The sequence below is a fragment of the Parambassis ranga genome, chromosome 20, assembly GCF_900634625.1.
Source record: "Parambassis ranga chromosome 20, fParRan2.1, whole genome shotgun sequence".
Taxonomy (NCBI): Eukaryota; Metazoa; Chordata; class Actinopteri; family Ambassidae; genus Parambassis; species Parambassis ranga.
The window spans coordinates 15,422,763-15,435,092 of record NC_041040.1 but is presented as its reverse complement, the minus strand read 5'-3'; the positions used below and the strand labels follow the sequence as shown (position 1 = coordinate 15,435,092).

Here is a 12,330-nt window from a genome sequence, read left to right as displayed (position 1 = left end):
TCTGTTCTGATAGGTGCCAATTATAAAGGCCCAGCGCTGAAGCCTCCCCGGTCGACAGTGACCCTGTTAGCCAGCTTTAATGTCAACTCTCTGGCTCCAAAGTGGAGGGAATTACCCCACTTTTAGTCTCCAATCAGGAAAAAAAGAAGAGCAACACGGCAAAATGCAGAGCTTGACTTTTTTTTCAAGCCAGCGTCTGACTGCGCCTGCTTTCTGTTGAAGCACGGGGTCAGGACTGTGTGGATAAAACCCTGAGGGTTTTGACATTTCAGCTTTTCTGTGTGTTTTTACCCCCCCTTTCTTTTTGTAATTTTTTGCTCCTTTTCTGGCCTCTGCACTGTTTGGAGAAGGGCCCAAATGATGGGGTGGTGTGGCTCAGGCGCATGCAGAGCTCTGGCTGTCCTGGCGCTGCTGTTTCCCTTGAGGGAGAGAGGCTGCTGGGGGCTGAGTCCCAGCTCTGGGGATCTGGAGAAGTCCCCGCACTCTGATCCAGACCCCTGGGAGGTCCTGCACAGGCACAGACGCAGCTGGGTATGGAACCAGTTCTTCGTATTGGAGGAGTACACAGGAAATGAACCGCTCTATGTTGGCAAGGTAAGTGATCTGTAACTGTTAATGGGTCAGTGTTGCTACATCCAGACCAAAGAATCAAATGTGCCTGAATCCCACTATGATTAAAGTCATACCCTATTTTCTGCAGGTTTACTGCACCTGTACAGCACATACACATATCAATAACCTCTTACCGTAACAACCTGCAGAATCTGGGACACAGCAAAGCCTCACAGAGTGGTACATATTCCCATTGTCCTATATAAATGAAACAAATGAAAAGCCAAAGCGCAGACAGTGTGGGAAGGTGTTTTATTGCGTTTTATTCCAGCCAGGTTGAAGTGTGCTCTCGTGCAAAAGCGCACTTTTAGCCCAGACGTCGGTGTACAATGTGACAAGGTAATTTGCATTGTAATCAGTCCCAGGAAAAGGTGTTTATATATTTATATATATATATTACTCAAATGTGTCTGTACAGTAGGTGTTCTGCCAAGGTACAAGCTGATAGATCAAAGTAATGCATATTTTGGCAGGTAAATAAGTATAAAACCCTCCCTATGACATTTAAAGCAAGGCACAAATGGCGTAGTTAACGTAAGGGTGCACTGACAAAGTGACTAATCATGCTTTTATGAGAAATGGCAACACCGCTAGTCTGTTACATGGATCCTATTTTCCACAGTGGAAGAAGTATATACACAAAACACTGAATGATACTTCAGTATTATTACTGAAATACTGTTTGGATTTGTTTTTTCTTTCTTCAGATCTCAGAGTAAATGTCTTTAAATTTGCATAATAGTGAATCCAGGAGTCGCCTCACATTGTTTTGTCTGACAAAAAAGAATTAATATTAAAAGTTTTCTTTTATTTTGTTAACAGTAAATAAGATGTAAAAATATGTGATTTAAATGTTCCACTGAGCATTTTTATTGTTTAAAAATGGCAACAGGAATGTCAGCTCAGTAGGCTAACTACTATGCTAACAGGCTGCTGTGTAGCCGGCAAGCCATTCAGCTACAGAGGAAGCTAACTATAGGCAGCAGCTTGACCACCAAGGGTTGAATTAATCCTTTCAAAATAAAACCTGATCTTCTCCGTTTACTTACAGCATGATAGGTGACAAGGACCTGCAATGATGCTCAGAGTCTGGAAGTTAGGTTGTGGTGCAAAAAGTTCTCAAGCTTTTATTTAAAAGTTTCGGATATTTAGTAAGACATATGTTGACAGACAAAAATAACAATAATAAGAAGAAAGAATGGACTTGTTTAACAAGTTAGCTACAATAGTAACAGGCAGATCTGAAGTCTGCTAGGTAACAATTTGACCTTAAAACTCATAAAGCAGATTCATAACAATAATATCATAATTAAAGGACCGTAACTGTATGTTGAGTGCCACCAGTTTAAACAGTATCTCTTATTATATAATGTAAATACACAGCAGTGTTGCATGATCTTCCCAACACTGATGAGTGTACATTGATAAATTGCAGTGTTTAATAAGCATTTATGTGAATTAAATTCATATAAACACTTTATTTATAGTGATAAGCAGTTTACTGGTACAATAATTATGATAGAGAAGCAAGGTGGCATCATTTGTCCAATAATGGAAAAGAAGAAGAATGGAAAAAAGCACCACATGTAGCTATAAGCTATACAAAGCAGCAAACAAACTGTGCTGTGATATGAATCTAGTTAAGGTCTAAAGATGTTTGTGTTGATTCAAAGACTCCTGCAGTGTGAGGGGTCTCAGCAGCACAGGATGAATGGACAGCTCCAGCTAGAGAATGGCTCCAATGTGTGCACTGTGAGCCAGATGGGTCTTGGATTGGTCTCCAGATCCCCGTTATCTTGGAGAATTTTCTGGTCTTATTATTAAATTAGTTTTCATCTTTCTGCTCATCTGCAGGATAATCATTCTCATCTGCATGTATTTGCCGGGTCTGCTCTCACAAGCCCATTTCCTTGCTGTCTCTGAACTGGATTAGCGTCTCCAGCTGGAATTAGGAAACATTTGACTGTCCTATTGTTCTCAGCTCTGTTTTCTTGCCAGAGGGATGCTGGAAGAAGTCATCTAAATGAGAATGTGTGTATGTGTGACACTGGCTGGAGTTCAGCTAAAGGTCATTTCTTGTCCACCAGTGATCTAAAATAGCATTTCTTATGTGATGTGCGTGTGCATCTCCAGATGTCTCTCTGCTGTGCTTTCTTTTTTTTTTTTTTTGCTGGTGAGCATCTGTTGTGTGATTCAGGTGTTTTGTCCTTGTCCAGCATTGCCCATTTGAAAGTTAAAAAAGCGAGGCCGGTAACACAGTCAGGAATTTGGAGTGCCTCTTTTCTTTTATGCACGCTCGTGTCTGATTGCTTTTCTTGTTAGTAAATCCCAAAGGACGGGAACGGACTGATTACTTATTCATAGATGTGTAGAGATCTGCTTATCCACATGCAATATACACAAACTCATTTGCAAACCCGCTTTCTAAGTGGCCTTCCTTTTATTTTTTTTATACATGTATTGATTGATCTTTTATTGTGTTTGTCTTTTCATTCAAGCATCGCAGGGCAAAGAAAACACACACAGAAGCAGACATGTTGAAAAAAAAAATCAAACATCTTTACATCTAACCCCGTGCCCGAGCTCAATCTAACCCTTTCAGAAATACTTCGCTCCCTGCGGGCAGAGCAGGCTGCCTGGGAGTTTGAGAAGCTGTCACATTATTTGTTCCCTTAGATCATAGTTGTCATATGGTGTGTGTGTGTGTTTGTTTGATATCACAAGGGCAAGCTGCCGCTGTAAAGAGTCTAGGCGGGACACCCTGACCTCGTGAGAGACACGGAAGGTCCTGCCATGTCAGGGCGATGACCAATGAATACCTCACATAAAAAAAAGCTGAACCTCACACTCTAAAATTTGCAGCATTTGCAGAGTAACATGACCCGTAATTGCTTTTGTCAGATGTATCTAATACGACAAACAATAGGAACCTGTGTCCAAACAATGGCACGGCCGCTGCACAATTTTCGGTCATTTGTTTTGCTGGAAGCAAAAGGGAAATATGATATAGTCAGTAGGAAATAGGAAGTCATCACTTTGGTCTGGCTGCTCCCTTTGCATCTGCAGTCTGCTTGGCTTTAATGCATTCTGTCAGATTCTGAATTTCACAACCAAATGTCTCATTATGCCTTGGCACTCAGCCTCGGGTAAGTGTACTGGCCTGGAATCAGCTGCAGTCACATCAAGCCAGTGGAAACATACATTAAACAACCTCAAACCACACAGGCACACACACACGCACAGCCTCTGCCACAAAGCGGTGACGCACATATTTAAACAAACGCTGGAGCAAGTCACCCACTTAACAAACACTTGCTAGTAAACATGATGAGATCTCTGCAGGGTATTCCTGTGACTAAATATTTGCAAGTGTTTGTAGCATGTGCTGAATAAGCGATGTTAGGACCAATTATGTAGCATGTTAAATTGATTTTTGTTTGTCTCGCCTTCATTTACACATTAGAAGTTTTTTCCTCAGTCATTTCTTGAAGGCCGGCATACTACTGTAACATTTCTGCAGCGTTTCATTTAACACATGCTGGATAAGTAATGTTCATGCAATACAATAATGTCATTTTTAAAGTCTTTTTGTATTTTGGTGGGACTAAAACTTGTTTTATGTGCTCAATAAGCTATGGATGCAGTAATCAGTAGTCACTTTTATAGCACATTTTACACATTGGGATATTTAAGGCTTTAATACTTTTAATTCCAGTTTTATGTGCAGATTTGCAATTTTATCTGCATCGCGGCTGACGATGACAGAAGTCAGGGTTTAAAAAATAGGGAGGTCCAAAAGTCGATATGATAAAATATTGAATATGCAAAAATATGGCACAAAAATATGATACCTGAGCCTTCTAAAAGTACATTTGTATTATAAAGTAATTGGACATTCACGCTGTTTCTGAGCCCTGGTGACATCACCTGACATGTGACTCGACCATGAGATGATAAAAGCAGCAACACAGTCAGCATACGGTGGTGGTATATTGCTGTATGTAAGACTTAAACACTGTCAACGCTTTTGTTTTTTAATAGCTAGGCTTTGCTTGTAGTAAGCTTCTTTTTTCACTTGCTGTAAAAAAAAAGAACTTACTTGCAGATGGGCTTAGTAGTACGGCTTAAGGTAAGGTGTTAAAAAACAGGGTTAGCTAAAGGTCATAGTATGTCTAAAAAAAACACACATTCATTAAACACGTTTTAAAATAGAAACTTTTATCTTCTGCATGTCAGTGCAAATCAGTGGATACTACAGTTTGCATAAAATAAAATAAAAGCAACATGCAACATGTTGCATGACTTTGGTGGAAATTGGTGTGTTTTTCATACATGTTTCGGTGATACCAGGCTGACTGCTTAGGGTTAGGGTGGAATTTATAACATTTTCCTTCTGTTCAGCAGCACTTTTGTAAAAACATAGGTTTCAGAGATGTTAGGAGATACTAGATAGCTTTACTTTTTAGAGTATTTTCCCTCTATTCAGTAACTCTTGTAAACCTTGCGATTTTATATAGATTTATATAGATTTATGCAGGATAAACCAAGGTTCCGAATAAGCAAAGTTAGGAGCAAATTTAAACAGCGTTAAAACATTTCATTAACGCTCCTTGATTCACACTTTGTAATATTTCACATCTATTGAGTAACTGTTTGTAATGCTTACTTATTGTGAATGGGAAAGGTCACAGATAAAGTGAAGTACTGCTTCAAATCGAGGCTGGTAGGAACACACAGACACACAGCCCTTATGCTGAATCTCACTTATTTATAGAGATGTCTTCAAAATTGGCAGTGTGACTAACCATCCGGGTAATGGATAGACTTATTTCACCTTATAATTCAGGGTGCTTTCAGGCGGCACAAGCCTGGGCTCTCCAGCTACACATACAAAAGGATGTCTTTCAGTACAAATAAAACCAAGTGCAAAAAAATGTCCTGATGGAAGCTAGTATCTCCTTGCAACAAGTGGTTGTATCATATTTATCGCCACTCTTTATGAGCATCCATCATGAGTCGTTTGACCTGGTACTGAGACCCTGGTGTTGTGTATGACAGTATTTCAGTGTAATCATTAAATAATATGCATCCCAGGCAGCAGGGATAATCCCACAGAACATGCTACCATGCAGGCTACATCATTAGCATTCCATGCGACGTTTACTGTCAAATGGGTTAGAATCATACAGCGCTGGGCGTCGCTGCAAAGGTCAGTCTCAATAGCATCTACTCGCACTGTGCTGGTGCCGCAAACACATCAGTGCAGCCGGGGAGTGCTGAGAGCAGCATGTTGAGCAGGAGAGGAGGGTGATTCAAGCTGACAGGAGGAGGGGGACATCATACACACGGTACCCAGGGACAGGAGCTCACATAGCGGAGAGCTCATGAGGCATCCTGGGGGCTTCTGGGATGGTGGGAAAGCCTTTATCTGAGCCAGGGAATCAAAGAGGATAAAAAGAGCAGCGTAAAGTAGACAGGAGGGTGGTTATCAGCGGGGTAGGGGAAAGGACAGGGGAGGAACAATGTTTACACTTGGAATATCTCTCTTAACGCACATATAGGGCCAGGGCCTGAGTCAACAGCGGCGAGGCAATTTTTAGATCAAGTTCAGTGAAGTTCAGGACCAGAAGGAGGTCGAGACAAAGTCAAGGCAGAGCAGGTTAAACAGAGCAAGTAGTTATTTTACAGTATTTTGTTCCCTAAAAATGTACACATCAAAACAAGCACACCATGTATTGTGTTTTTGTTTTTACTAAGGTAGCATCAATATATCAGACGTCTGAATAAAAAACATGCCAGCATTTAGTTCATGGGTGTTGATAGGCTAAAACTTTCTCATGGTATGTGATAAATATTTAGTCCTTAGTTCATAGTGTGTGGCATAATGTTCATTTATAGTGTGGTATTTTATCACAATGCAAACATGTTAAAACTAAATATAAAATAGAAGGATATGTGGTGATTTAAATTTGGCAGAATCATTTTTTCAACCTCATGAATTTGACATATTTTGGACAGGCACAGGTACACACCCTTTCTGGTCTTTCTATCCTATTAAACAGGAGGTCCAAAGTGCCTGTCTCCATGTAGAAATGCACTGCTTATTATGGGATTAACATCCTCCTGGGGTTGCAATCCAAAACAGTCCAAAACAAATATGAAGTATTTCTTGAAGAAACAACATGATGCATGATTGCTAACAAGCGGGATGTGAGGGTTCTTGCTGCGGCCGATCAATAATGATTACTGTCCTCCGTGTATTTTGACTTTTGATTCGTGAGTGACATCAATGGAAATTGCTTTTCTATCAAATCAGGGCTGGATCTAACAGGATGCAGATATGTATTTACTCAGATGTTACAAACAGCCCGTCTCAACATCAGCTTTTTGAGAGCTGCTTGCTCTTCTCGTCCCCTGATTCAACTGAATTTGATAAATCTGTCAAATGAAAATGTCGTCTTGCAGATAAGGTGCTAAAAATGAAGTACAGCCTGTGAAAACAGGCAGAGCAGCAGTAAGAGATCCACAATGTCTCTTTTTTTTGGCAAACTTATGTTATTATTCATAGCTCGGATTCCCTCACCCTCCCCTTGTGTTACCCCTCAGCGATGGTCTCCAGATTTATGGTGGTCTGTTGATTCCTGGGTGTAAACACAGGTACGTCATTTTGCCGTTTAGATGTGCTGCTTGACATGAAGAACTCTTTGTTGTAGCTTGTAATAATGTAAATATTTTAAAATTAAATATTAAGGTATGTAAATGGCAGGGGGAAAAAACGATTTGAAGTTGTATTTTATTTTGTTTTCTGCCTCTATCTTCTTTCGTGTCTGAATTTTTCCTGAAGTGCTGATGTATTGAAATTTCAACATCCCCAACAGGTTTGATCCTGAATAATTCAAGAGAGGTCCTCAGCCTGTGCTGAGAGTGTAGACGGACTGTGAATACACACAAAAGTTAAGTTTTAGATCTCTCTTTTTTTTCCCCCTCTACAAAGAGGATAACAGGTGACCTGGAGACTGTTGCATTTGGTATAATGGGGGTATCAAGTATTCAGTGAATAAAGGCAGCAGGGCCGGGCTCAACTGCATACAGGTACCTCATGTTTTACAAAGAGGATGGTTAAATGTCTGTGACTTGGTCCTTGTAGATGGTTTGGTGAAGTTTTAAAAGATAAATGGGAAGACCGTTTACCTTTTATGTACTGTGTTTAGCCACTTGGGAAGCAGAGAGATGCTGGTCGGAGGCTACTCCACCATCCTCCTCCTTATAAAAGGCTGCTCGTTTTACCAGGGATTGACTGATTGCATTTCGCAGGAATATCTGTATGAAATAAAAGTGCGTCTGGAATTGGTTTTCATACAGCCTGGTCCACCATTAGACATGAGGTAATACCAATGTTTCCTGAGAGTGTGAGATTCAAGGGATATTGGGTTCCTCCTTTTACTCCAGAAACCTTCGGAGAGTTGCTCATTGTTGCTCAAGTGTGTGTTTGGAGGTTGATTCATTACCTTCTGCTGCTGATGGGACTCAAGTTTGAAGTCTATCAAAACTCTTTCATTGAATTTGATTCTAACAAACACTGAGGCCCTACAGTAATCCGATTGTTCCGCACTTTCAGAGGCAGTCTAATTTCAGAAAAACCCGTCTGAGTGAGAAAACAGGTTTCCTCTTACAGGTTAAGAGAGGAAAAAATAATGCAGTTAACACAGCCAAGATTCTGAAGGAGAAAGCCAATTATATTGTTGTGTGCATTGCAACTGTTCATGTGAGTATGTGTAGTATGACTTTAAATTTGACCAACTTTACTAAGAACAAGCTTTCGATAACATCAGACAGATGCTAGCTAGGCTAACATTGGCATGCTTTTTCAGACCTTTTACCAAGAACTGAGAAGTGACTAGGTTTATGTCAGACTTATAAAAGTGTATCTTCTATGAAGTTTTAGGACCAAAAAATACAATTTGGACCTACATGATGATTCACCCTTTGGAGAACATGAATATCTGAACTACCTTTTGAGATTACCCTAATCACAGATGTTGAGATTTGACACATTTTTATCAAAGGTTTCCAGCAAAATATCAGCTCATTCCTCAGAGACTCATTATTATAATTAAAAAAACTCGATAGGTAAAAAGCTGAAGGTCCTACATAACCAGAGGGGGATTACAAAATCATGATCATGACTCATTCTAGACTCATTTAAATTTAAAAAAGTACATTTCATAACGATTTACAAGTATTTTTACCAAACTTTGACTGTAGTGCTACATGTACTTAAATATTTAGATATATTTGTTGTGATAAGTGAAAATGTTGACATGCCATGACAGTAGGATTCATCCCATTGTCTATATACATTTTTTTAGTGATAATTTCATATAATCAAACTAAAACATCCTTTAAAAGATAATATATATATATATATATATATATATATATATATATATATATATATATATATATATTGTCAGACATTTTAATTTTATAATTGTTTCATCACTAATTCATCATAACACAGAGAGAAATCCCTGAGAGGGTTTCATCATCGTCTATGTTTGCCTATTTTGGTGGCTGGCATAAGGGAGAAACCTGCTTCACAAAGGTGTGTGATCACAAAAGGCAGATGGAGAGAGGGGACACTCAGCTTTATTCTGCAGACATGATGAAAGAGAAGCTGCTGAGCCCACTGTGCTGTCGGCAGGTAACAGTCGCTGATCAGATCCACACAATAATTACATATAAGTCTATAGAATAAGACACGATGGATAGAAACACTGAACATGTTCAGATCAATGTCGAGAATATTGACAGCAAGAGCCGCACAGCATTTCCTATAATAAGCTGAGTGGAGATTGCTGTTTGTGTATCAGTGGTAGAAAGTGTCTTGACGTCAGGCTGATTTTTGGAGAGGGTTGAAGGGAATGCATAAGCGAGTTATCTGACTGTCTCACCTTAACCTGATTACCCGCAGTAATCTGCTTTTATGTGTGTATGCATGTTGAAATTGCAGCTCTGCTAAAGTAACTTGAAGCTTTCTATCTCCTCACACACACACACACACACACACTCAGTTTTCATCCACCCCAACCCCCACTCTGCTCCTCTAGACATTTACCATCCAATGGATGAAGGGACCCTAATATGCTAAAACCGGGGATGCATTGGCCACCTCTCGCTGTAATTAAATTCAGTCATAATGAATCATAGCCCCTAATCCTAAAACAGGCTATATTTCCACAGGGAGCAGAAATGACCTACATGTACTGGAAAAGCTCTTAGTATAGCCTTTCTGCTACAGCTCTCTTTCTTGGCATCCACCCTGAAAGCATGACAAACACACAAACCTCACTTTGAGCTGTGTTTAAAGTAACTGACAACTGTGGCGTGCTTATTTCCATATCAGTGCTGTTCATTTATATATATCACACAGGGCGTAGTTAACAAAATCTGCTAGCTGCTTCAAACGCTTCACAGAAAGTCATGTCACACTTTGCGGGTTTTTCTTAACAACGCGGTCACATTTTGCAATTTAGAAAAAAAAAAAAAAAAAACTTGTTCGGCTAGTTTTGTGACTTGAATAGCAATGCCGTGTGACACGGCTCATTGCTCCGTGGAGAAGAATCTGTGCATAGTAACACGAGGCAATTAGGGTATTGTATGAGCCAGTCATCGCTCTAATGTTGGTGATTCACAATGGAGCCTCTGTACCTTTGCTCTTGGAGGTGTATTTTATCATTTGCAGACCATGTTGGTTGCAGCCCAAGATACTGTCAGCGGTTTATTGTGTAAAAAATGCGCTCGGCAGCAGGAGAACACAAAGATAATGCGTACTTTGTTTTTTTCTGGTTTGAATGGTCACAGATAAAGAAGAAACAGTGGATGTCATTGAGGGAAGTCTATTAATTATGTGGTCTTTCTTTATGTGTTTGAATCACGATGTTGAAGTCATTAAGCCGTTGTTTAATTGCACACAGTCACTAATTGAATCACAGAATGGCAAAAATTTCAGCTTTTGAATTCAGGCTTTTATTAATGGGGCTGCACTATTGATCATGTGATACTGCAAAACAGATTTTTTTTAAGCTGAGCAGATTGGATGTTATTTTTGGTAAATTATTTACTCTCTTCTGCATGTATTTCTCTTAAATAGAAAATGAATGCACTACTTACACCTGGTGTATCTGAACAGTAACATTAGTTGAGGCAAGCAGCAATTCTGGTATCACTAGTTTTTGAGTCAATTCTTCCCATAAATGATTTATACAGACAGAAATTTGCCTCTACTATTGACGGTTATCTCCAGACAGTCCTCTGAAGTCCTGTTATTTGTTCTGTATTGCTATAATTTGGTAGCACCCAAGGAGGAGTATTTTTCTTCAGGATAAAGCACTTTGGTGTCTCCTTCTTCAGTCCCCATCAATAGAGTGTATACAACTATAGATGAATGGTGTGACTGTGACGTCACCAGGCTCAACCTGGCTAACCCCTGAGTCCCTCTGGATGTGTTTGCACCACGTTCCAGCTACACCACAACAGGTGCAGTTGATTCAGTCTTAAAATCGCACCAACCAGATTGAGCAGGCAGAAGGTCAGGAAGGGGAGCGAGCCTAATTCCAGGTTAGTCCGAATAGAGGCAAAGAGGCGGTGTGTGAGTGGAGCTAATGTGGCCGTATTGCTCGTTACTGGTTAACACAGGTCCAGGTGGTAAACTGCCGTTTTTGACCCTTCCATGTGGGCTTCATTTCTCAGCCCCAGAAGTTGCCACTTGTCCTTATTCCTCTCATAAAATACCAGCACACACATTGGGGTGTCATCAAGTTGTTCCAGCAAAGACAGTGTTTTTATATAACGTGTGACTATGGACTATGGTTGTGAAATGTGATCTGACTCATAAGAACATCTTCCCAGATGGTTCTGTGTGAATATCAATTTGGAACATGAAGTTGCCCCAAAGGAAGTCTGTGAAAGGTTTACAAAGTGTAGCACATCATTTGGTAATGTGCAGGCACAAAGCATTGTAGGTTTGTTTTAATATTTTACACAGCAGTAAACCACACTTTAGTCATAGTATTACTGTTTTTGAGCAGACCCACATAGTAGCAAAAGAAACATGATACACGATAACAAACTGTTCAAACAATGAATATGTTAAATACAAATATTGTATGGTATTAGACTGAAAAAGCTGAAACAATGCAGGACTTATCCCTGCAGTTCTTTGACCACACAACCCTCACCCCCGCTTCCATAGCATCCAATTATACTATCTACATATTAATTAGAAACAATGAATATGCAGTCCCCTCCTAAAGTAGTGGGACAGTGAGGCCAATTCCTTTATTTATGCTATAGACTGAAAACATTTGGGGGAATATGAAACAAGACAAACTTTTGCATTCTTATTTTGTGATTTCCAGTCTTTCACTCCAGCCTCTTTCAGTTGACCTACCACTTTTTTTCACCACTTTAGCAGGTGGAACACATGCTCTATAAGGTTTATGTATGGACATTGACAATGACCAGTCTAAAACCTTCCATTTCCTGCCACTGACGAACTCCGTTGTTGTTCTTGGAGTGTGTTTTGGCTCAGTATCTTGCTGCATGATGAAGGATCTCCCAGGTCGGTTTGGTTGCATCTTTTTTTTTTTTTTTAAATTGGCATATGTTACATCATTAATTGAAAATTAAACTTTAGCCAGGTGCTATCTGCTATGT

The 12,330-nt window shown here is 39.8% G+C and overlaps 1 protein-coding gene across 1 annotated transcript in view; it reads left to right on the top strand.

Moving 5' to 3' along the window:
- The first annotated feature begins 357 nt into the window (after positions 1–357).
- cdh7a (cadherin 7a) overlaps positions 358–12,330 on the top strand; it is a 98,158-nt gene continuing 86,185 nt past the window's right edge. The window contains exon 1 of the mRNA XM_028432840.1: positions 358–594. Within this exon, the coding sequence (XP_028288641.1) occupies positions 358–594 (237 nt within the window). The remainder of the gene's footprint in view (positions 595–12,330) is intronic.